Source organism: Cyprinus carpio, chromosome B22, assembly GCF_018340385.1.
Source record: "Cyprinus carpio isolate SPL01 chromosome B22, ASM1834038v1, whole genome shotgun sequence".
Taxonomy (NCBI): Eukaryota; Metazoa; Chordata; class Actinopteri; order Cypriniformes; family Cyprinidae; genus Cyprinus; species Cyprinus carpio.
The window spans coordinates 34,570,840-34,597,643 of NC_056618.1; the positions used below are offsets into that span (position 1 = coordinate 34,570,840).

General features: G+C 36.0%; 1 protein-coding gene across 2 annotated transcripts; it reads left to right on the forward strand.

The window, feature by feature from the left end:
• The first annotated feature begins 617 nt into the window (after positions 1 to 617).
• Positions 618 to 26,096, forward strand: LOC109112109 (kinesin light chain 1-like). 2 transcript variants are annotated; one of them, XM_042748866.1, is made up of 16 exons: positions 618 to 800; positions 7,884 to 8,135; positions 8,241 to 8,471; positions 10,326 to 10,395; positions 11,511 to 11,739; positions 12,262 to 12,349; positions 12,680 to 12,781; positions 12,854 to 13,027; positions 13,605 to 13,704; positions 15,615 to 15,664; positions 16,398 to 16,465; positions 17,131 to 17,239; positions 17,335 to 17,454; positions 24,960 to 25,078; positions 25,187 to 25,250; positions 25,341 to 26,096. In XM_042748866.1, the coding sequence occupies exons 2-16, from the start codon at positions 7,887 to 7,889 to the stop codon at positions 25,422 to 25,424; spliced, it is 1,857 nt and encodes a 618-aa protein (XP_042604800.1). In that variant the 5' UTR covers positions 618 to 800; positions 7,884 to 7,886; the 3' UTR covers positions 25,425 to 26,096. The 2 variants fall into 2 exon arrangements, with proteins under 2 accessions (XP_042604800.1, XP_042604801.1); XM_042748867.1 differs by lacking the exons at positions 24,960 to 25,078; positions 25,187 to 25,250; positions 25,341 to 26,096 and adding an exon at positions 20,074 to 21,881.
• The last annotated feature ends 708 nt before the right edge of the window (positions 26,097 to 26,804 follow it).

Sequence of the window (26,804 nt, forward strand, 5' to 3'; positions counted from 1 at the left end):
GCAGATAATGAAAATGATTCGCTGAAATTCCATTTCAAAACTGATGCACAGAGCTGTCACGTGTCAGCTTTCATATTTGCTCAAACCAGCTTTTAAGTCACGCGCGCTTCTGTGTTCTGCCAACAGATGGCACTAAAATCAAAATAAACTGTGGTCTGACGTCACCCGTCACAATTCTTTTCAGAATTATTTAAATACCTTTCTACTTATGAGTTATATGATATGATAATTGAGTAGCAGTGTGAAGTAATAGTGGCAGGAGCAGAAGACGATAGGAAGCGATGTAAATCTCATTTATGTTTTTCTTCTAATAAAAGATATACTAAACACACTGATTGTTGACTACGTGTAATTCCAGCTCCATGCGGACATGATTTATCTTTAATTAAATTTATCTGTAATTAATCTGATTTTTTTTTTTTCTCGCAAGGCCTAACTTATGAATATTCATTATGTGACGTTTGGCGTTGCTCGGCAATTTTCCTGAAATGTCCAGTGACACAGACTCAATATTCATAACCGAGTCTGTAGGTTACATTGCCAGCTTCCTACCGTCGAAGCGCCACCCACTCACAGCATTTCAGCCAATCAGTAAAGCCCGTCACGCTACCTTATTAATATTAATGAGCCTTCCCTGTAGTAGGATTGGCTGAGCGCAGCCGCAGACACCGGTCCGGTACTCGGTGCTGCTGACCTCTCCTAGTCCGCTTCTGCACATGGGATGTGTTTTCTCTTAGTTTGGCCTTGATTTAATACGGTGTCGGACATTAGAGCAGTGGACGCAGCGGTGATCGTAACAGGTATGTTTTGATATGTTAATGAGCATCTGAGAGGGTCTGTAATGATACACACAGCGTTGAGGTAATCATTGCATTTGCACTGTCATGTTCAGTTTGCATTTACATGTGTGTGTTGTGTAGGGAAATAAGGGCTCTGCGGATTTGTTTAACCGCGGTTTGCTGTGGTAAGTTAGTGAACTAGTAATATCGAGTGTGTTGTGTGATGAGGGCTGTGCTTTCTGTCATAAACTCAGATGATTGTACAGTGACCTACGGACTGTGTCTCACATGCGTCAGCAGTTACACATCATTCAGGACAACACCCCATCCTCCTCACACTCATCCCATACATATACACACCTGGAATACACTAATACAGCAGATCTAATGTGCATACTTTCATACTCAGTGCAGTGCAGCAGAGGTAATGTTTACTGTCTGTGACTACACCCTGTACGCGTAACTTCTGTGAGATCATCACGCAAACACGTCATTTCTGCTGCTTGTGGTGTTCTGACGCGTTCTTTTAGAACCTCTGTCATTACTACAGGAAATAATAATAATAATAAATTCCAGGTAATTAGAAAATGACACATTCTAAACAAGATGCACTGGATACATTATAATATAAACACTCCTAAATATAAATACAATAAATAAAACAACATTTGAATAAAGAGTAAACACTATACAATGATTCTTTATGCATTATACAGTGATATGAACAGCACTGCGATATAAAACATTTATTTCTGAATCAAAATTCAGCTTTGGAAGATGTAAATTTGTTTATTTGAACAAAACCGCTTATTAATATTTGAAAAATGTACGTCTGCCTTTTTACAGTAAAGTGCTGCAACAAACAATGCAGGAGCATACGGAGAAAACATAAAACACACACCCACAAATTACAAAATGACACATTATAATCAAGATACGCCATATATGGTAAATTCAACAAAATTTGAAAGAGTAAACAACAATTTAAATGGCCAAATTCTTTATGTTTTAGGGACATATTATAAACAAGATACACTATATATATTTTTGAAATATTATAAAAAAGTTTAAATGTATATATTCTTTATGTTTTAGGGACATATTATAAACAAGATACACTATATATACACACACATACACACAGAGAGTATATAATTCTATGGATTTAAGATTAGGATTTAAAGCTATATTCTGAGTTGATCTCAGACTGTCTTGTATCTCACGTTTTAGAGCGTTTGTCTGCAGACACGGCCACTCCTCACTTCAGCAAACACTTCATGTCAATAATGCAGTCTAGATAAGAGCCACTTACATGACACGCTCGCTCGCTGTTATTCACAAAAGTCAGCGCTGCACAGAATGCGAAGGTATTAATGTGTGCTGTTTAGTGTCTGGTTGATCTGAAGATGCTCAGTCTGAATTATTCTGAAGTCATTATTAGCGGTGTCTGCAGATTTGAAGTTGCAATGCTTTAATTGTCATTATTTGAGGTGTTTATTGTCGTTTAAGGTAGTTCATATCAGCACTGCAATGAAAGTGCATTTCATGCATATGCATTCATACACTGAAATCAAGTTTCTTGCAAAATGAACTCCAATTAATTCTAATGTAAATTTCACATTTAATCAATGTGCTGCTTGCCTTTTCTTGGTAATTATTTGTGAAATTTACTAGCAATTTTTGAGTCAGAATAGTTCGAAAGTAAATGCTACACCATTTTTCAGTGTAGAATGAGTTAAATATACCTCTATGTGGTGAGCATGTTTTCTAACATGTATTTTTAAATTAAAATTCATTTTGGAAGTGAAACATGCCCTGATATCATAATGAAGAAAAAGCTCTTTACAATAATAATAATAACAAGCAGTTCTAACTTGCAATGAAATAAATACATAAATATTCCAAGAATGCTGCTTATTAATATTTGAAAATTGTTTGTCTGCCTGTTCGCAGTAATTTGGTGCAACCAACGTTCAGAAACATACAGAGAAAGCATAAAACAGGAAATGATATCACATTTCTTTTTTTGTCAAGGTCTCAGAAAATGGGACGTTTTTATGACAAGGCAAGGTTAGTTCACATTATAAAATGTCATGTGGTGCGACTCCCCAGAATCTCATTATATTTATGAATTAAAAATAAAATGTGCAGTCTCGCATATATCCAAGTTGCAGGGAATTTAAGTTTAAACTTTTGTTGAAAATAGAGAAAAAGTATTTTGAAACTGTGTAAGACCAATATGACTACCACTTTGTGTTTTACGTGCAATTTTTCCTTTTGTAATTTTATAAATTCTTATTTGTCATCGACCCGGATACATTTGAAGCGTTCAGGTAAGGACTTGCCTGTACTATGCACATGAATCACATCTAGCTCTAGCCTTTTTATTAAATCCAGAATACTGAGATATTCAGGAAGCACTGACTCCTGATTGGTGAATCACAAAGCTGACTGTAGAGTAATAATGGAATTTTTCTGCATTATGAGAATGAAGACTGTGAAATTAAAATATTGTCACAATGCATCTTCATTTTCTTTATTGTAACATGCAATGTTTACAGAAAACAAGGGCCATTTTTTAGTCATAATTACATAAAACTGAACTAATGCTGTTAGTTGTAATAGCACATCCACCTTGTGTTTTCCATCTCTCAGATTTCATATATCTGAGTTCTATTTCTGTTTCATTGTTGCCATGGATATTGGAGAGGGATGAGCGGTTAGTTCAGTAGAGTATACATGAATACATTCACTTACTCTGAACAGATTTTAAAACACTTGCCAACTTTGTAAATGGTTAAAGAGAAAAACTGGCCATCGTATACAAACGACTGCGGATCACACACTTACAGACTTTCAGGTTGTTCTAAACTCGATGACGAACTCACAACAAATGAATGAAAACAATGTGTGTAACAAAACTGACATATTTGATCTCAGATGACTGGAAATATCTAAAATATCTGTGACCATCATACACTATGCAGTTTCCTGTGAAATCTTTCAACTCCAACTGCCCAAAATCCACTGACTCACTATGACTTTTAGCAGCTATAGCGTTGACTTGTCTTGACTGTAAATTGGGGAAAAAATCTGGACAAAATATGTGTAGTGTTTTCAGCCTTAAATTTTCCAAACTTTAAAGGAGTAGCTCACCCAAAAATGAAAATTTGCTAACAGTGAACACTCTCAGGCCATCCAAGATTAGGATGAGTTTGTTTCTTCATCAGATTTGGAGAAATGTAGCATTACATCACTTGTTCACCGATGGATGCTTTGCAGTGAATGGGTGCCGTCAGAATGAGAGTCCAAACAGCTGATAAAAACATCACAATAATCCATTCGTGAAGCAAAAACCTGCTTGATTGTAAGAAACAAATCCATCAAGATGTTTTAACTTTAAATGGTTGTTTTTGACTATCCATAATAACCCTCCGTCCAGTGTAAAAGTGAGCCATCTCGCCTGAATCAGAAGAAGAATATTTTGCCCAGAAGTGATGGTTGAAAAGTCTTAATGATGGATTTGTTTCTTACAAACACACAGCTTTTTTCTTCTCAAGACATTAACTGATGTCTGCAGTGCTGAGAATTACTTGTGGATTATTGTGATGTTTTTATCAGCTGTTTGGACTCTCATTCTGACGGCACCCATTCATATCCATTGGTGAACAAGTAATGCAATGCTACATTTCTCCAACTCTGATGAAGAAACTGAAGATGAGCCCTTTTTTTTGGGGGGGGGGGGGTGATCAGTTTCTTTTAATGTTGTAGTTTACACAAAAGGCCTCAACAGTGGGGATTTTTATTTCTAACAGCTGTGCCTTGTCTTGGTTGTTCCTTCCTGTTAAATCATTAATAGATGACTAGCAGCAGAGCAAGGTTTAACTTGTAAGTAAATGATTTTCATTGTGGGAATGAACAGGTAAAAGGGATAGTCACATTAATCAATGACATGATTGTGATTGTTTGGATGTTGTGTGTGATTTCATCACACTGTGAAGCCTGTTGAAGCGTTATAGAACATCTGTTTGATGCTGTACATTAATAAATGATTATTAAAAGACAGAAAGGACTACTATCCGTCATGTGATTGGTCAGTGTTTTGGATGCAAGGCTTTATTGATTGAGTGCGATCACATGACCTGCTGGAGGCTGAATGGATGAGTATTACAGCATGAGACTGATGTTGTCCGGGTGAAGTGTAAATGCTTTACACCCAGCAGATTTTAAAACTCAAAGCTACTGTTGGGACAAGTTTGGTCAAACAAGGGATCCAAATAGGGCTGTCACAATCATGAAACTTGGTTGAATTATAGCATGACTGATAATTTATAATTGTTTCCTTTCCACATTTATTTAAGTTGATGTTTAAGATTGATACACAAACATGAAAAGATGCACAATATATTTGTGCCATAACAGCTATATCACAAATTACAATAACAGTACTTCACATTACAAATCTAGATTGTTTTTGCCATCGTCTAATGCTTTAACATGCTCCATTTTCTGTTGCATTATGTTTTCAGTCAGTTGGTCTGTGTTCATGAGTTCCCTTGCTTAGTCAATCATCCTGTTCACCTGTTGTCTGAATAATTATCTCATTAGTTCCCTTACAAGCCCTCAGTTCTCCCTTAGTCTCTGTCTGTTCTTGTTTGTAGATTGTGCTTTTTTCCTAAGTTGTTCCTGTTTCCTGTGCACTTGTGATTAAAAGTATTTCCTTACTTCTCCTTGTTTAGAGAGTTTCTACTTTAATCACATTACATAACAGAAGAACAGACCGAATGCAGCGTTTTTCTTTCTTTTGCTTTGGTCCGTTTTTTTGCTCCTCACCCACGGGCCTGCCCACCATTCAGCTGCTCTGCCTGGAGCAGAAGGACCGTTCGCTGGGGGACCATACCAAGGACTTTTTAGATCTGGCATACATAGCAGTTGTTACTTTGCATTGTGTTTTTTTATGTTAATACATATCTGATCGTGCCAAAGGTTATTTAATTACAGCGTCTCTCTCTCTCTCTCTCTCTCTCTCTCTCTCTCTCTCTCTCTCTCTCTCTATCCTCACTGTGCGGTAAAACACACAACAGACAAGCACTGTTATCTGCAACAATTTCTATTTGGCCTCTCCTCTCTAGTGACATTGCAGGAAAGAGCGTGCACACACTTTACAACACATATACACATTATATATAATATAATACAAAGTGTAAATAATAATAAATATTTATGAAAATCCATGTCATTGTTATATAAAATAATTCAAAACAGCATTACAGTGTTTCTTGGATGCCAATTAACACACCCTCGTGTTAAAACACACAAACAGACAAGCACTGTTATCTGCAACACTTTCTCTTTTGCCTGTTAACCACAAAATATATGTTTAAGTACACCAGGGGGTCAACCACAAAACACAATGATGCAATGTCCATTATATTATTAAACTAGAATATATGTCTTTAGTATGCTTACAAAATATACACATTAATATAGATATAATTATATATACACATCTATATATATATATATATATATATACACCTACACATATCTATCTATTATTTATCAATGTATATCTATCTATTCACATATTATTTAATCGAAATGCTATTTCCACCCACCTCTGAATCTCTTGAGTCTCCTCTGGTTCCACCCAGCTCTGAATCTCCTGAGTCTCCTGTATACATCTGTTGCCTATGATCCAATTGTTTCTGTTTGGGTAAATGGTTCCTTCAGCTCTGCCTTGGTCAATCGTTGACCTTCCTCCACCACCGGATTTCACTCCCCTGGCTTTGCCTTGTCCCTTCATTCCTCTGGCTTAATCGGTTTTATTCTTTTACTCTTTCCACCGTGGTCTTCCGGGTCTCATGAGCCATCAGCTCCACTGTGGGCCTCTGTCATTTCTCTCCAAGGTTCCTTCCATCAAGTAATTGTCACCATGGCTCCTCCCATCTTTGATTCCGCCCTATACCTCATTTTGGCTGACCTCTGGTTCAAGATCTGGCTCCTTCTGCTCCTGGCTTCTCCATGGCTCCTCCCACCCTCCTGTCCCTCATGGACTTATTTATTGGACTTGGTTTTGTTTTGCTCCCCCACCCTCCCTCCTAAGCTGGACTATTTTATGGCACAAGGACGCACCTTCTGGGAGGGGGATCTGATGTAACATGTATACCCACAATAGCCAATGAGAGTGAGCAAGCGTCACTTACCAGATGTTGTGTGCCTCTATAGCTGAAATTTGGTAGCCACAAACATACTACGAAAGCAGAAGACATCACCAGTATTCTTTTTTATGCTTTCTTTTCACTGTGAAACAGCGCGTGATGCATACTGAGAGAGCGCTTTTCATTGTTAATTTTCTTTTATTTGTTTTTTGTTTTTTTCTAGTCACGTTTGATCTCACAAGTCTCCGTGAGATCTCGTGAAATCGTCCCTACAGTCAACAAGTGTGTGGTCTTGTGGTTTGGTCGAATCATCTAGTGTGCGCATTCAAAGAGTTATACGGCTAAAAATTGTTTGAAACTGTCTTCATGTCTGTGGTCTCCCATAGTTTTAAAATCAGTTAAGATTTGAAAATTCCATTCTCATTTGTAGATTGTGTTTTCCTCCTAAATTGTTCCTGTTTCCTGAGCACTTGTGATTAAAAGTATATTTTCTTACTATTCCACATCAAGAGAGTTTCTACATTAACCACATTACGTAAAAAATGCTTAATCGAAAAAAAACTAATAAATTAATAATATTGTTAATGAAGTGTCATCTTTAGCACATCTATACTTGAATAATAATTTTTCATGATGCTGTAGAGTCTGACTTATGATATCCTTTACTTTTTGTATACATTGGAAATTACCTTTTTTATATGTAATGTATGTTTTCCTAGCAATAAATACTGTTTGTCAAATTTTTCTATAAAGGTTTTTTTATATGTAATGTATGTTAGTTTTTTTGACATTTAGGCACACAATAAATACTGTTTGTCAAATTTTTCTATAAAGGTTTAATGCATTGTGATTTAAGTTCACTAATAATGAAGTAAAATGAGATATAATTGAAATAATTCATACGTCATTCCAAACCCTCAATTCTGCACCTTTTCCTTCACAGAGCATGTCCACCATGGTTTACCCACATGAGGAGAGACTAGAGAAGCTGACGCAGGAGGAGATCATCTCCAGCACTAAACTGGTGATTCAGGGTCTGGAAGCTCTCAAGAGCGAGCACAACTCCATCCTGCAGAGTCTGGTGGAGACCATCCAGTGCTTAAAGAAAGATGAGGAGGCCAGTTTGGTTCATGAGAAGTCCAACCTGCTGCGCAAGTCTGTGGAGATGATTGAGCTGGGCCTGGGTGAAGCGCAGGTGAGAGATGATGACAGTACAGGGTGCGAATTTGTAGAAAGTCAGCATCCATTGCTGAACTAGTTAATCATGTAAAAATATTACATTACCTATATTACATATAAGGTGATGATGGCCCTGTCCAACCACCTGAATGCAGTGGAGTCAGAGAAGCAGAAGCTGCGTGCTCAGGTGCGGCGGCTCTGTCAGGAGAACCAGTGGCTGAGAGATGAGCTAGCCAACACCCAGCAAAAGCTCCAGAAGAGCGAACAGAGCGTCGCACAGCTGGAGGAGGAGAAGAAACATCTGGAGTTCATGAACCAGCTCAAGAAATATGATGATGGCGTCTCTCCAGAGGTGAGTGTGTATGGGGTGGATCGTCATACTAGCACAAGAAAAACACCAAATTACATCATGTTGCATTTTTTTTCTTTTGATATCTATTTTTATTTTTTTAAATATTGTAGGAAATAATATATGAAAAGTTTACACTGCAGAAAGAAACTTCATCGTGCTGGTTCTACCTCCAGTGTCATTCTGTGTTATTATTGTTTACTAAACCTAAAACTATAAAAAAATATTATTAATTAACATTTCTCACTTATTGAAATAAAGTAAAAATAAAATAAAATACAAATATTTGATAAAAAACGCCAAAATAAGAAATTTTTCCCTGGCAACTAAGTGATATTAAGCAAATTTAATTTGAAGTACTAAAATTAAATTACTTAAACTAAAATTGAAACAAAAATAAATTAAAGCCATATATATATATATATATATATACTATATATATATATATATATATATATATATATATATATATATATATATATATATATATATATATATATATATATATGACAAGTGTGTGTATAAAATACAAAAGCACAACAACATTTTTTAAAACTTAAACTACAATTAGAAAATAAAAATAATACAATTGAAGCTAAATCAAATATTAATTTAAATTAAATTAAATTAAATTTATGCATTTAGCAGACGCTTTTATCCAAAGCGACTTACAGTGCATTCAGGCTATTGATTTTACCTATCATGTGTTTCCGGGGATCGACCCCCAACCTTGCGCTTGTGAAAGCAATGCTCTACCATTTGAGCTACAGAATCAAATATTAATAAATACTATAGCAGTATATAAATAAAAAAATAACACTGGTGCTATTATTTATTATTCATATTGTTACAGTCCTTTTAAACAAAGTTAACTGTTGTTATTTTTCCCAATATTATTGTTATTACTGTTATACCAAGAATCCAGTATATTTTGTTTATATTCTAGAATATATTTGGAAAATATGCTATAGAGCATATCCATCCATCCATCCATCTATCATTTTCAGTTTTTTTTATTCAGTTTAGTTTCAGTCATTTTGTTGTGTTTTTAGTATTTTTGTTTTCTTTTACAATATATCTATATAGTTTTCAATAATTATCCTTTCAGTTTATTTATTCTTTTATAAAACTTTATTTTATTTAAAGTTTATGGTTTTATTTTTAGATAACTAAAATAAATCTGGTGTATCCCTTGAATTGTTTTGATCTTGAGTTCATTTGAATACATTTAGAAGTCATTTACTAAATTAGAAAACTAAATTACAGTGTTTTTGGTGCAAGAACCCATGACTAACATTCTAAGTGGACTTCTAAATGAATAAAAGAGGAACTTTTCTGGCTTAAATCTCCTCTGCAGCAATAGCCTGTCTTTTCTTGGGAAATGAGCCGTGTCCTTCTTCCTGTAAGTGTAGCCAGCCTTGATTTTTTGTCAGTTTGAACGGATGACTCTGTTTTGCTGGATGGAGATGTTACAAAGAAGATTTTCATTGTTACTGCGTGATGAATTAGTAAATTGTATTCCTTGGCAAACAGAAGGTTCTCTCCTTTACTTCAGTCCAATGTTTTTCATTCTTCTCTTTCTGCATTGGAAGCATTTGAAGACACTCTGTCTGTTCAAATGACAGTTGCCTCCAGCTTGTCATTTATATTTCATGAAAGGATGTTTCATGCAGTTACTGTCTGAATTAATGGAGCCATTAACAGCTCTAAAGACAGTCATGCATGGACAGATGCAGCTGACTCTAGAAATGATTTAATATATAAGACTAATAGTAACAGAGCTGCACAGACTGTATATAAACAACAATCATACTAAATTGAACAAAAAAAAAAAAAAATTCTTTGATTTTGTTTTAGGAAGAGAAAAATAGTGAGACTCCCAGAGATGCCCTGGACGATTTGTTTCCCAATGATGAAGACGACCAGGGTAAGGAAGTGCAAAAATTATACAATAATCACCCTAATTCTGTAAGGATAGCAAAATCCACATTACAACTTGTAGTGTGGACTTGTAGTGCTGTTCACTTTCAGAATTTTTTATTTTATTTTATTGTTTTTCAGCTGATGAATAATTTTTAATTGGATTCAACATAACTTGAACCTGTTACCTTTTAATAGGACATTGATTGCCTTTTTCCTTAACATATATTTTAATTTCTATCATATTAAATTAGGTGTAATTCAAAAGCTTCAATGTGCTCAAAAGTCATCCTGTGGAAACTGTATTTTAAATTGGATGCTGCTTTACCATATTTTTCTAATCTTAAAAAAACTTATCGGTGGAAAGGTCTGATACTCAAGGTTCCATATTTGGCAACAATTTTGTAATAAAAGTGAAACGTGACAGATATGTAATCATTTGTGACAGGAGAAAGCATCAAAACCTAAACAAAATCTCCCAGGAACTTACATTTTTGTGATATCAACTTCAAATTCGGAACTCAGCTTGTTTAGACATATGGCTTTGATTTTCAGAGTCCAATTTATTTTGTAAAATATATGTTTTGTATAAAATGTAAAAAATGTTTGGTGCACTTTCACTTCAGCATTAACCCGCTGAGTATTTTCTTTAAAAAGCGACCAAGCTTTGGTCAGTGTTTTTTTAAATTGCGACTGTGGTTTGGTAAGAGAATTACAACCATTTAAGTTCAGTGCATTTTCACATCTATTGAGGGTGACAGTTAACAGATTTTAAACAGCTCAAGCATCAAAAGAATGCTATGGTCGTTAATATAGTTATCGGTATAGTTGTTCTTGGTGTGAACAGGCGATAATGCTTGTTAGCATTTAGCACTACTGACACTGTGTGACACATTTGATGTGAACTTGGCCGTCTCATTACTTTTGCATGTCCTTTCAGTCCTTTTGCATTGATGTGTGTGGATGCCATGTTGGAGTACTACCCAATAGTCAATGCGGCTCTACGTTACCAAACTGTGGATTTGAGGCTAACCACAAGAATGGCATTTGAGACAGAGCTGGAGAAACCAAACAATTCATATTTTGGATATTAAGACTGTTACTCTCTGTCGCCCCCTTCAGTCTCACACCGTCACAACAGTGCCGCGCTTGCTGCCGCTCAGCAGGGTGGGTATGAGATCCCAGCGCGCCTCAGGACCCTCCATAACCTGGTGATCCAGTACGCCGCTCAGGGCCGCTACGAGGTGGCCGTGCCTCTCTGCAAACAGGCTCTGGAGGACCTGGAGAAAACCTCTGGACACGACCATCCTGATGTGGCCACCATGCTCAACATCCTGGCTCTGGTCTACAGGTGCGTGTGCTTGCTCATGTGTAGGTGCATGTCCTTAATTACTCCACTCCCATGTCATTACAAACTTGTATGTTTATAGTTGCACCAAAAGATATGGAAGCCCGTTTCCACCACTGAATAAAAAATTCAAAAAGGTATTTGCAACTTTTTATCACATGTGTGATGCATCATTAAAATGGTCAACATGGCTATCTTTAAAAGTGGAGCAGATGATACAATCTCGCGACTGTGTGTTATAAATTTTTTCTCAGAATTGTAAGATATAAACTCGTAATTGCCAGTTATAATGTCCTGAGGAAAGTTATAAATTCTGAGGAAAAAAATAAACTATTTTTTACAATTGTGAGTTTACATCATACAATTGTAATGAGGAAAGTTATAAATTCTGAGGATCTCGCACTTAACTTTTTTTATATTTTTATTCAGTGGCGGAAATGGGCTTCCATAGAAAGAGGTTTGCCCACTAGACCTACTGAAATAAGCATCTCAAAATAAGACTTTGTTGCATTTCTTTTTACTCAGGGACCAGAACAAATACAAGGAAGCTGCTCATCTCCTTAATGATGCCCTGTCAATCAGAGAAAAGACCCTGGGCCATGACCACCCAGCTGTAAGTGCAAAAGAACACATATACACACTAAAAACAGGGTGAATATACAGTCGTGCTTGGGATACTATCCACTAGATTTGCTACTAAATGTCTTCCAAGATTCAGTGGCTTGAATGTCTTGCAAACCTCAAATCAAGAAACTAGTTCTACGTATATAGACCTATGGGAATGATGCTTTTCACATAATTGAGTAAAGCCAGGCAATCAGATTTTTTGAGAAAGCTTTAGTTATATGTATGACAAATGGTCCATGAACAGTGCATGGGTGTTCTGTCTGGATCCACACTGCACCCTGTAATAATCAGTGTCCATATTACATGACTAATCTAGGTGGCGGCTACCCTCAACAACCTGGCGGTCCTGTACGGAAAGAGAGGGAAATACAAGGAAGCAGAACCACTGTGCAAGAGAGCCTTGGAGATCAGAGAGAAGGTACTCTCACAAAAAGAATAGTCTTCTGTGACTATTCAGCCATATTGTAATTATATCTCTTTCATTGCTCAGGTGTTGGGGCGGGAGCACCCAGACGTGGCCAAGCAGCTGAATAATCTGGCTCTGCTCTGTCAGAACCAGGGGAAGTATGATGAGGTGGAGTATTATTACTGCAGGGCTCTGGATATCTACGAGAAAAAACTGGGACCTGACGACCCGAATGTGGCCAAGACCAAAAACAACCTGGTGAATATAATCAGCACTCACGTTTGAAGAACAAATCAGACTCATGCATTGTTAAGAGATCTATTTAAAAACATTTGTGACCCTGGAGCACAAAAGCAGTCTTAAGTCTCTGGGTTATATTTGTAGTAATAGCCAACAATACATTGTATGGGTCAAAATTATCCATTTTTCTTTTATGCCAAAAATCATTAGGATATTAAGTAAAGATCATGTTCCATGAAGATATTGTGTAAATTTCCTACCGTAAATATATCAAAACTTAATTTTTGATTAGTAATATGTATTGCTAAGAACCTCATTTGGACAACTTTAAAGGTGATTTTCTCAATATTTCGATTTTTTTTTCACCCTCAGATTCAAGATTTTCAAATATTTTTATTTCAGCCAAATATTGTCATATCCTAACAAACCATACATCAATGGAAAGATTATTTATTTTACAAAATTGACTGGTTTTGTGGTCCAGGGTCACATATTGTACTTCATCTATAACCTTTAATAGAAATAATTGTACACATTCCTTTTTTTAAGGGTATGCCATCATTGTAAAATTGCTTCTTTATTATTTTCCCTGCAGGCTTCATGCTATCTGAAACAGGGCAAGTACAAGGAAGCTGAGATCCTCTACAAAGAGATCCTGACGCGCGCCCACGAGAAAGATTTTGGATCTGTAGATGGTACGATCATTGCTTGATTATGGCTCTTCATGATTCATTAGCTGACAGCCTGCATGCTTTCTCACAGAGGGGATCTATTTTCTTTTTTGGGCAATGCTATGAAACTGAACTGTTGTCATTGCGGAATGATACGTATTGTGACCTCACCAGCCGACCCGTGACTCTCGATATCATGATCTTTCTGCACTCCTGACCTCTGGTTTACTGCCATTCACAGAAATCCAGGAGCAAACACAACTGATAAAACATCCGTAAAACATAGGATTAATACACACTTTAGTTTTGGGACTAAATGTTACATGTATATATGTTTTGCCGTGAAGATGAATTGATTTTCAAATATGGACGCTATATTAGTGAACTGCTTGCCTGTGCCAGGCAAAATATTCAATGTGAATGTCTCAAAAATAAATGCGAAAGCAGAAGTGCACAGAACTTTAGTGTACGAGCAACTGAACAGATGGTTTGTATCTGTGATTTCCCTCTCTTTTACTTGGAAGTTGTACAACTTTCAGGTGACGCTTTATGTTGCGTCATTTGTGACTCTCTTTTATTTTCAAAGTCTCATCCTTTTTTTGTAATTTTATTTTGTGTTCTTTAATATCAGAAAATTGATTATCCCTTCAGAATAGGCCGATTTGTGTGTTGTTTATATGATTTTGTTGATCATTTTAATGTTGATTTCACACTTGACTTAAATAAATCAACTTGATTGATTTCTTCATTTTTCTATATTTTCTGTTCCATATGTTCATGGCAAATTAATTTTGTGCCCTTGACATTTTTCATACATGTTCACCTGAAGGACTATTGGTAAATGACAAAACTTCAAGAATGTAGTTATTGTTAGATCCCATATGTATGAAAGCCCATTTCCGCTACTTAAAAAAAAATTTGCATAATTGCGTAATTTTTATCTTACAATTCTTTTTTCCTCAGAATTGCATGATATAAACTCACAATTACAAGTTATAAAGTCAGAATTGTGTGATATATACACATAGTTATCGCATAACTTGCAATTCAGACTTTTTTTGAGTTTATATCTCACGATTCTGACATTTTTCTTGCAGTTATGAATAATTTTCTCAGAACTGTGAGATAAAAAGTCACAATTGCGAGTTATAAAATCCAATTTTGAGGAAAAAAGGACTGGCTATTGTCTTACAATTGCGAGTTTATATCTTGCAATTCTGACTTTAGAACTTGCAATTATGAATTTATGTCTTGCAATTTTCAGAAAAAAAGTCAGAATTGCGAGTTTTTGTCACACAATTGCGAAAAAAAAATCAGAATTACAAGTTTATTGCACACTATTTCGAAAAGAATTTTTTTTTTTGAGTAATAAAGTCCAATTCTAATGAAAAAGACTGGCCATTTTCTTACAATTTTGAGTTTATATCTTGCAATTCTGACTTCATAACTTGCAATTGCGAATTTATGTCTTGCATTTTTAGAAAAAAGTTTTATCCCACAATTGGGAAAGGAAAGGAGTCAGAATTTCACGTTTATATCACATAATTAGGAAAAAAGTCTGAATTGTAAGACAAAAAGTAGCAATTACCTTTTTTATTTTTATTCAATTGTGGAAACAAGCTTCAATACATAGTGATTTTAACAAGTATAAAAGCTAGCTATGAAACTCCTATAACCTTTGTAACCTAAACCTAAAACTGTAAGAGGAACCCAGTCATATCTAGAAACTAGAATATCATAGAACCACTATTCAGAGTGCCTTAGAAACAGCTTAGCAATTCCCGGGCTAGATTTATATATATATAAAAAGATAAATAAATTAATAAAAATAATTATGCATTTACTGTAGTAACTATGGTATTTGGCAGTTTTTACCATGTTGCATTTTTGTACTGGCTGACTACAGTAGCAGAACTGTTTCTCTGTGTCTGCAGCTGAAAATAAACCCATCTGGATGCACGCTGAGGAAAGACAAGAGAGCAAAGTAGGTTTCAGCCAGCACGTGTGTGTGTGTGTGTGTGTGTGTGTGTGTGTGTGTGTGTGTGTTTGTGTGTGTGTGTGTGTGTGTGTGTGTGTGTGTGCGTGTGTGTGTGTGTGTGTGTGATTGTCGTGTGTGTGAGATGATGTAGTGGTTATGTGGAGTGATGATATGGTTTGTATATATTGTCATTTTGTTGTTTAGATATTTTACTGAAAACAATTCTAGCTTTTTACAAACAGTAACAATATCCAGAGGAAACTAATCCAAACAACTGTGAATAAGGATTGCATTGCAGTCATTTCACAGATTCTCACTGGGGTTTAGCTCGAGTAGGCCACTAGAGAACGGTCACTTTCTTGTCCTTTATGGCTGTTTTGCTGTTCTGATTAGGGTTACTGTCATATTGAAACTCCTGCTAGGTTATCCTCAGTCTGCCAGTGTTTTGTATTTTTCAGTCCTGGCTGAAAATAAATGCCTCAACACAATATTTCTGCCTCTGTATCTTGTTCTTTGGCTGGGTTTCTTTAGACACATTGTCTATAGACTACAAATTAATTCCCTGTGCTTTTCCCCAACCTGTACTGTAAATGTTTTGAAGGGAGGTTGTGGCTGACTGTACCCAGTCTATATGTATTTACAGCAAACACAGTTTCCCTGCCTGGATGATTGACAGCTGAGAAGATTTTGAGACTTCACTGTATGTCTCTGTGTGTTTTCCTTCTCTTCGTTCTCTCAGGGAAAGTTGGCAGATGGGAATCATTATGGGGAATACGGCGGCTGGTACAAAGCCTGCAAGGTGAACAGGTGAGAAAATCAGCTACAATTACCCAAACGTACCTGCCCCACAGCTAAAACAGTTTAAGGGATGTTCTGGAAAGTTGAATACAAGATATGTTAGGACTAAAGATTCATTAACTAACCTCGTCTGTTTCCACTCCTGTCATGACCATGGAGAGCCAGTAAATGGTCATACCTTATGTAAAAGGACATAAGGATATTTTACATATGAAAAGGCTCTTATCATCGTCACGATTAATGGTTATTATATTGTGCTTTACACTTACAGTTTTAAGTTTAAAATCCGCAAATACTTCATAGGCCTTTAAAAAAGGTCAAAACAAGCAAAAAAAGTGTTCTTGAATATTTGTTTAGACTATAATGTACTAAAGTTAAGCATATTTACTCGTCTTACTCACACAAAACTAACTGGACATAGTGATGGAAAAAATATGGCTTGTTATGAAATATTAGGAAAAATTATATTACAATTCTTTGCTTTTGCTCCAAAATTTGTGCGCTCTCTCTCATAAAAGTATTCCGTTCCCCAGGAAATGCTGCGTCTGCTTGGGGAAAAAAAATGCAATAGTCTCTTTTTTGCAAGTGCTGCTACTTTCTTCAGAAAATGCAAACCTAGTCTGAATATTAAGTGTGTTGGGAATTATATGAGACTGTGTTTTTTTCATACACAGCCCCACGGTGAACACCACGCTGAGGAACCTGGGCGCTCTGTACCGTAAGCAGGGGAAAATAGAGGCGGCTGAGACCCTAGAGGAGTGTGCCACGAGGTCCCGCAGACAGGTGCAACATCTGTGAGAATCATAGCAGTGAATGCTGGGACACATGATGTCTTTATAATGTGCGTATGTGTGTGTGTGTGTGTGTGTGTCTGTCAGGGAGCGGCAGTGGATCCTCAGAGAGATGGAGAGAGGCGGAGGAGCACTGTATCCATCTCCAGCGTGAAGTACGACTGCAGCAATGACACTGGAGAAGATGGCAGTGTGGAGTGGAATGGAGTGAGTTAATAATGTCTTTGTCATGTTAAGCTGCTTTAAGTGTACGGAGCCCCTAAGGGGACATGGTGATGAAAAAAATATTAGATGGGAGGAAAAATTATACTCTAATGCTTCTGCATGCTCTCGCAAAAGTATTGCATTTCTCATAGAAACTTTGTATTCTTTGTATTGCAAAATGCAAGCTTACTGCATTCCCCTGAGAAACTTTTGCATGTCTCGTAAAAATTTGCTGTCCCTTACAAATACTGTTGAGTTCCCCAAGAAACTTTGCATTTTTCACAAAACGTGTGTTCTCTTATGAACCGTTCTCTTGCAAAAGTATCGGGTTCCCCCGAGAAATACTGCATTCTCTCGCAAAACATTTGCGTTCTATCTTTTTTGCACAAGTGTTGCGTTCCTGCGAGAAACATTGCGTTCTTTGGCAAAAGTGTCGCGCTCCCTGAGAAACTTTGCATTCTCTCGCACAACATTTGCGTTCTTTGGCAAAAGTGTCGTGCTCCCTGAGAAACTTTGCTTTCTCTCGCAAAACATTTGCGTTCTTTCGCAAAAGTGTGGCCCTTCCTGAGAAACTTTGCCTTTCTCTCGCAAAACATTTTGTTTTGTTTCTGAGAAGTGTCGCGCTCCCTGAGAAACTTTGCATTCTCTCGCAAAACAATTGCGTTCTTTCGCAAAAGTGTCGCGCTCCCTGAGAAACTTTGCATTCTCTCGCACAACATTTGCGTTCTTTCGCAAAAGTGTAGCGCTCCCTGAGAAACTTTGCTTTCTCTCGCAAAACATTTGCGTTCTTTCGCAAAAGTGTCGCGCTCCCTGAGAAACTTTGCATTCTCTCACAAAACATTTGTGTTCTTTTGCAAAATTACATCCACTTTTCTAAAGGGAATACAAACATTTTGTGAGCTAATGCATGCATTTCTTGGTTGAACGCAGACATTATGCGAGAGAACGCAAAAGCATTGAAATGCACCGTCCACCTCATTTTTTTTTACCATCACCCTGTCCTTTTAGTGTCTGTGTAGTAAGTGTTTTTTTGGAATAACACTCCAAACTAAAATGTCCTTGCGATCTGACAGATATCACGTATTCGCCAATCAGAAATAGTCTGTATACCTGTCATTTTTGGGTTGGCTAACATATCTTTGTTTTGAATAGTGGCAAATGGCAAAAGTTAGTATAGTTGGCAAATTGGTGTCAGAGTTAGTACATTGTTGAATTTGCTGACAGCATTACACCATACTTGCATTCTTTCTTAATTGATGATCCTTGTCCTGTTGTAAAATATTCAAAAGTACGGAGTCCCAAGTTTTAAATTTAAGAGGTTACGAATTAAATTGTGGCCACATTGTACTAATTTGTTCCCTCGCTTTAGGGGGGCGATATTTGGTCACAATATCTTGTTTTTGTCATATGCGGAGCTCCATACATCAGTGCATGTTTTTCTCATATGTGACCCTGGAGCACAAAAGCAGTCATAAGTAGCGCAGGTATATTTTGTAGCAATAGCCAACAATACATTGTATGGGTCAAAATTATTGATATTTTTTATGCCAAAAATCATTAGGATATTAAGTAAAGAGCATGTTCCATGAAGATATTTTGTAAATTTCCTACTGTAAATATATCAAAACTTAATTTTTGATTAGTAATATGCATTGCTAAGGACTTTGTATAGACAACTTTAAAGGTGATTTTCTCAATATTTAGATTTTTTTTTTTTTTTTTTTTTTTTTTTTTAAATGTCAAAATTTCAATTTCAAAAAACTGACCCTTATGACTGGTTTTGTGCTCCAGGGTCACATATGTACAGTATGTTCTGTAGATATTATTTGATTAAATATTAAATAGTATTTATATGATTAAATATTCATCATTTGAATGTGTCGTAAACACAGAGTAAAGCTTGAATTGCAAAACAAAATGATTAACGCTTAGACTCCAGGGATACAACAATAATGCTGTTTTCTGGCTGTGGGATTGACTTTTTTTTTTTTTTTTTAATGAGATGGAGACAGCCTGTGGTGCTCAGTGCTGCATTGCAGCCTCTTCAGTGTGCCAAAGTGGCCATAGTCCCCTGCTGATGTCATACCCTGTGTGACATCAGTGATCTGTGGCTCACTAGCGGCAGTCGTTCTCTCCTTACCCACAAACCCTCATCACTGGCACTATCATTACATTACTACACCTATGATTAACAATTACTGCACAGCTATTTTTATATAATGTCTTCTGGACCATATAATTAAACATCTGTGATTATAAAACAGCAGCGAGAGCCAAATCAAGAGTCCAATACAGTCGTATTCCAGAAGATAAAAGTCCATTCATTTTCTCCATATATATTTTTAACTTATAATGTAGAAATCTGCCTACCATGAACTAACATGATGTGTGAAACCAGCTTTTGAAGAAACCAGTGTGACTTGCATTTCATATCCAAAGTGTGTTTAATTATAAATCAACCTTAAAACATTAATATATACTAACAAAACAAATCCTTACAGTGTAAATCAGGTTAAATCTTGAGATACTAACAGATTTGAGTGTATTCATGTGCGTTTATGAACTCCCTCTCTCTCTCTCTTTCTCTCTGTGTGTGTCTCTGACTCTCTTTCTCTGCATTAGGCCTAAGCTCTCCTCATTTTCCTCTGTCTGCTCTTACAACAAATCAGATCTGATGTAAATGGATTGCTCTCTTCCGGGTGGAGTGTGTGTGGAGAGAAGCCCAGCACAGCTTTAACTCTTGCTAAGGCTGATGGGATATCATCTTACATTTCCTGTGTGTTCTCGCTCTCTCTTTCTCTGATTCTTCCAAACACGGACTGATGTTCCTCCTCGTTCTCTGCGATGTCCGTTTTTCTGTCTGCATTGTTAACTGTGCTACACTGATTTATAATCTGTAATATACAACCTCAGTGAGACACACGTGTGAAACTTATGAACAAGCCAAATGAAAAGAAATGAGAAATTAGGTTGTCGTGATAGTTAGGCACACTTCTCCCCCGTAATGTCAAGAAAATTCCCAATATCATTACAGTAATGTAATAAAGATTTTTTAAATGTTCTTGAAAGAAGTCACTTATTCTCACCAAGGCTGCATGTATTTGATCAAAAACACAGTTAAAACAGTGAAATATTATTACAGTTTAAATTAAATGTTTTCTATGTGAACATCTGTTAAACTGTAATTTATTTCTGTGATGCGCAGCTGTATTTTCAGCATCATTACTCCAGTCTTCAGAGTCACATGATCTTCAGAAATCACTCTAATATGACGATTCGCTGCTCAGGAAACATTTCTGATTATTATCAATGTTAAAAACAGTCGTGCTGCTGAATAGTTTTGTGGGAATCACGATATACTTTTCAGGATCCCTCAAAGAATACAAAGTTCAAAAGAACAGCATTTATTTGAAATATAATGTTTTACTTTAAGTCTTTACTGTTGCTTTGATCAATAAAAACCCCTAAACTTTTGACTGGTAGTATAACTACAGAACAAATAATATAAATACTTCAGTATACTGTTATATTAACTTGTGTTATATTTAATGCCTGCAGATTGTTTAGCAGATATTTCTGTTAATGAATACACAGGTGCCTATTGTAATGTTTAATCTTGCAAAAGGGAAAGTGTATATGGAAACACAATAGAGTCCAAAAAAGAGTCTGCTGATGATTTTGCATTCTTTACCAAATTAATACATTTCTTTTATTTCCCAATGATATCATCGTCACAACAATTGAAAGGTTAAATTGGAAAAATTAACATGTATTTCCAGAACAAAGAAAGTTGTATAGTTTTGAAACAATATGAGGGCGAGTAAATGCGAGTAAATTCATGCTAGTGACTTAAAAGTAGTGCAGAATTTTAAAGATCTCTTCTTCATTTTCTTTAATGTTTTCTTAGTTTTACTTTTATATCTTTGTTTTCAGATTTTATGGTCTCCAACTTTTGGACCTTGTTACATAACTCATGTTATAGCACAGTAACCGTTCAGTTTATTTATCTTTATTTTATTCAGACTTTAAAAATACTTGAAATAGGTGTATTATTTGCTGCTCACATTTTTTTTTTCCCACTCATAATCATGTTTAGTTTTAGTTTAAGTGTTTGGTTGGGTATGTGTCAAGTAGGCTAAACTCATTCTTCATTGGCTTTTGTGTTGCCAAAGACATGTGACTTTAAGAAAGGACAAAAGTTCAGACTAATCCTGCTCAGTATGCCAACAGTGAGCTTCTTCAGAAACTGAAGCTATTTTTGCAATTCCGTGTGGTTTTGCTAATGGCATAGAAATTACACACTTCATCTTTCAATGTATTACTGTATGTGTTCACATTCAGGATTGGTGAATAAGTGCGGCTGTAGCAAATTCTTCACTGTAGTCGATTGACTGCAGATTCATGGGATATATATATATATATATATATATATATATATATATATATATATATATATATATATAAATATATATATGACTCTTTCTGTACGCTGATGTATGTCTTCATTAAGCTCGTATGACATCTAACCCAATAAAGGCTTGGAATTAGTGGCCTGGCCTCTGCCTGTGTGCATGAATGTGAATTATGAGTGAATGTTTTATTGGAGGCACACACGGTGACCTAGTTTCTGTCACTGACAGCTTGTGTTTGCCTCAGTTTTCTTCACCATGACAGCACAGATCATGGATGAAAGAAAAAGCGAAGGGTCATTCCAGGTCTCAAGGGCGTATATGTGTGGTTATACATCTCGATGTTATCATGATGTTGGATTTAGCATTTGAGTGAAGACTGTTTGCATCGCTGAACAACTCCAAAACGGCAGTGTGTAGCTCAGATTAGATTTAATGCCAACCCAGTCATATGGATTGGATTTCCACATCGACAATTAAGCAGTAATGCTATAGTTACTTACCCTAGTAAATCTTAGTTGCGTAACCTGAGAGCATGACGTGGTGTTTCTGTGAATACAAACACTTCCTGCCATCTGCTGGTCTCAGAGATACACTGCAATGCTCCAGATCCTTTCCAGTATGAGGTATTTTAACACGTTGGATATCATTGCTAATATGAGAGCTAATATATTGTCTAGGCTGATAACTCAGCCAGGATTCAGAGATTATTAGGCACTCAGTAACCCTGCTGGCCTATAATCATGCACAAATTGACTGATTAACAGAAGTATGAATTCTCCTTAGAGTCAGTTCAAAGATCTACCAAGTAGCAAGTGCTGAAGTGATTTTATACTTAAGTAGGCTGACCCATAGGTTAGCATCACCGTGGTTCCCTCAATAAAAACGCAATAGTATTTTTCCACTGACTTTTGTATTCAGTGTACTTTTAAATTACAATATTCTGTCACTCCATAAAAGTTTTTGTTTACATAATATATTATATGCGTGTGTAATGTGTATATTTATTATGTATATGTAAATACAAACACATGCATGTGTATATATGTTGAAAATATTTACATGTATTTACATGAATATATTTATATTAATATAACTTTTATGTTATATAAATATATTTAATATATAAACAACATATTTTTCTTAAATATATACATGTGTTTGTGTCTATTTATATATACATAATCAATGTACACACATATATTATGTAAAGAAAAACTTTTATTTTGGATTTTATTTTTTAATCGCGATTAATCGTTTGACAGCACTAGTTTTTATGAAAGTAATTTATTTTGTTACTTTTTGCATGACTTTTTGTTACTTGAGCTGGGCTTGCTTGTTTATTTTTAATAACAAAAAACACAAAAGTTCTATTTTTGGTAACTGTAAAGGACCTTTCACACCAAAAGTGAAATTAATAAGCCTCCGGCTGAAGGAAGTTCCTCTGTCTCTGTCAAGTCAAGTCACCTTTATTTATATAGTGCTTTTAACAAAACAGATTGTGTCAAAGCAACTGAACAACATTAATTAGGAAAACAGTGTGTCAATAATGTAAAATGACAGTTAAAGGCAGTTCATCATTGAATTCAGTGATGTCATCATGCAGCTCAGTTCAGTTTAAATAGTATCTGTGCAATCATTTGCAATCAAGTCAACGATGTCGCTGTAAATGAGGTGTCCCTAACTAAGCAAGCCAGAGGTGACAGCGGCAAGGAACCAAAACTCCATCGTTGACAGAATGGAGGAAAAATCTTGGTAGAAACCAGGCTCAGTCGGGGGGCCAGTTCTCCTCTGACCAGACGAAACCAGCAGTTCAATTCCAGGCTGCAGCAAAGTCAGATTGTGCAGAGGACTCTGCACTTTTGCCTGATTTTTCTGAACACAGGACAGGAGATCTGTCAGCGAATAAATGGGAAAACAAAGTTACTTGTGTTACTTATTTGAAAAAAATAATTTTTATATTTTCTTGTAAATTTAAAAGTAATTCATTACTAAACTAGTTACTTGAAGTAAAAAGTAAGTCACGTTACTTGTAATGCGTTACCCACAACACTGTTTATATTGTTGCAGATACTCTGTAACCAGCAAAAGTTCATCAAAATAATCACAAATGAACACAACTTTAGACTAAATTCAGTAAAAACCAATAATAACGAGCAAACTATGAGCAAACTACACCACAGTCAAATGACTTTCACGTCATTATCACTACACTTCTGAAAAAATCAGTTTCTTTATTTAAAAATCTACAATTTGAAAAGTAGGAGTTGAAACCGTGCGTGAGAGTGTGAGTAAAGTGAGTTTACCTGTCTGGCGTGATGACACTTAATGTCACCTTTTAGCAATTGCCAGTTTCAAGACACATAAAAGCTTTTTAAAAATGAAGAGTGGCTGTTACTGTTGTGTTTTATGTTGTAGAATATAACATAAAAATATCTTGAGCTTGTGTTCACCACAGACCTTGTTTCAGGCATTTAAAGGGGTCATATGATGTTGCTACACAGAACATTATACTTTGTGTATTTGGTGTAATGAATTGTGTTCGTGCCATTTAAAGTTAAAAAAAAAACATTATTTTGGACACAGAGATTTAATAATCTTGCAGGCTAGCAGTATGCTGAGCAGTTAAAGAATAAGACACTTTTGTTAATTTGCCATTATATATAATTTAAAAGAAATTAATTGTTGTATTTACGAAGTTAATATGACGTATAAATCAAATGTGTAGGTTTTCTAATTAGGCACTGGATTGAATACCCATAAAAGGCCTCTCAGGCAATGAAATCTCTAGGACCCAAATGTATTTCTTAATCTGTAATCTGTAAAATGGCTTTTGTCTCGTTTACGTCATAGTCGAATGTTTACTGATTGCTCTAAAACCGAAATCTCCAGTGCTAACTCACTGCAAGGCACCAAAAACATACTCATTTTTAAATGATCAGATACTCTCATTCTTTGCAGACACAACTATAATTGGTTGACCCTGAAAAGTAAACACCGTAATGTTTGTTTGAGGATCCTAACAAGCCTAACACAGCTTGAGCATAAATTGAAAAACACACAGCAACAGTTTTAACTCGGGCCTGTGTTTGCGTTCAGGACGGTTCTCTCAGGAGAAGCGGCTCTTTCGGGAAGCTCAGGGAAGTCCTGCGCAGAAGCAGCGAGATGCTGGTGAAGAAAATCCAAGGAACCATGCCACCAGAGCCTCGCAACACAAAGTGAGACACACAAACACAGCGATTCATGACCGTTGAACCCAGCTTTAGCGCCTGATACAGTACAGTGTTGTTCTTTCATGTAAACGAGTTGTTGTTCATCCCTCGCAGCATGAAGAGAGCCGCGTCCCTCGGTTACCTGAACACTAATGGAGATGAGGACGACTCTTTTCAGGTGAGCTGCTGTGTGAGCTCAGGGTTTAATTTGATTTGTTTTAAAGGAGATTAATGGAGTAATGCTGATTTGTCGGTCGTTTCGTCACAGGGTTCGGGAGCAGCGAGGACGCTGAGAAACAGCAGGCCTCTGAGCTCAAGCACAGTGGAGCTGTACAAAAGCACAGACCAATGAAAATGCACGCATGTTCTGACTCATTTCTCACTCGATTTGTAGGCTTTGGTTCATGTGATTTCAATCATGAGCACTTTTGGCTTTACACACTCATATAAATCATGCATGTTTCTTTTTCTTCAAGGAATAGTTCATCCAGAAATGAAAACCTGTTATTTATTCATTCTCATGTGGACCACAAAAAACACATTTAACTAACAGCTCTTTTTCCGTAAAGTAAAAGTGAATGGAAATGGGTGCCTTCAAACTCCAAAAACAACAAAAAGCTCCATAAAACTAACCTACTTGTGCACTAAATCCTTCCTAAGTCATACTGTACAGACCAGAATATGGAAGCTTGTTTCCACCAGGGATTTAAAAAATAAATAAAAAGGGTAATTGCAACTTGCGAATTGGAGTTTATATCTCACAATTCTGAGAATAAAAAATCAGAAATGTGAGATTAAAATTCATTATTCATAAACAACCCTGAACTTCAAGATGTAAGTATGCAGCTTTTGCAACTTTTTTCTCACAAATCTTAGGTTATATCTCACAATTTTGAGAAAAAGACAGAATTGAGTTGAATTGATCAGAATTGCAGGATGAAAAGTCACAATTAATCTTGGCGGGAAAGAAAACAACAACAGTATTGCAAGATGTAAATTCAGAATTCCAAGAAAAAATAAAAATCAAAATTGCAAGAAAAAAAATCATAATTATCCATGGTGGGGGGAAAAAATCTGAAATTTAAGATGTAGCCTAAACATGCAGCTTTTGCAAAAAAAATAAAATAAATAAAAATTCTCGCAAATCTTAGTTTATATCTGACTGTTATGAGAAAAATAGTCAGAATTGCAAGTTGCAAATTCAGAACTGTGAGAAAAGTCAGAATTGGCAGATAAAATTCACCATTGACTTTTGCCTTGTTGTGGACAGAATTATGAGATGTAAATTTAGAATTCCAAGAAAAAAGTCATAATTGCAAGATAAAAAGTCGCAATTAACCTTGGCAAAAAAACAAAACAACAACCTGATTTGTGAGATGTAAATCAGATGTGTGTACGGATCTGAATTATGTAATGAGTGATTTTATCCCCAGTGGGAAAGAGCAGAAATCCACCTGGCTCTTTCTCTCAGGTATTAAATATCCTTTTGACACATATTTAGCAGTGAAATCTGACCTCCGCTGACAAAACCCCACAAGAAACCTGGTGCACGAGCATTGTTCACCCAGAGCTCAAAGAGGTGTCGTGTTCCTCCTGACCTGATTCAGTTTTATTCCAGTCGCTCATTCATTAAGTGATGAATATGTCCTGATTTATAGGTAGAGCCCCTGTGTGTTTCTGTAACTGTGTGTGATGTAATTTTTTTTTACTCTGTTCAAGTTTTAAAGCAACC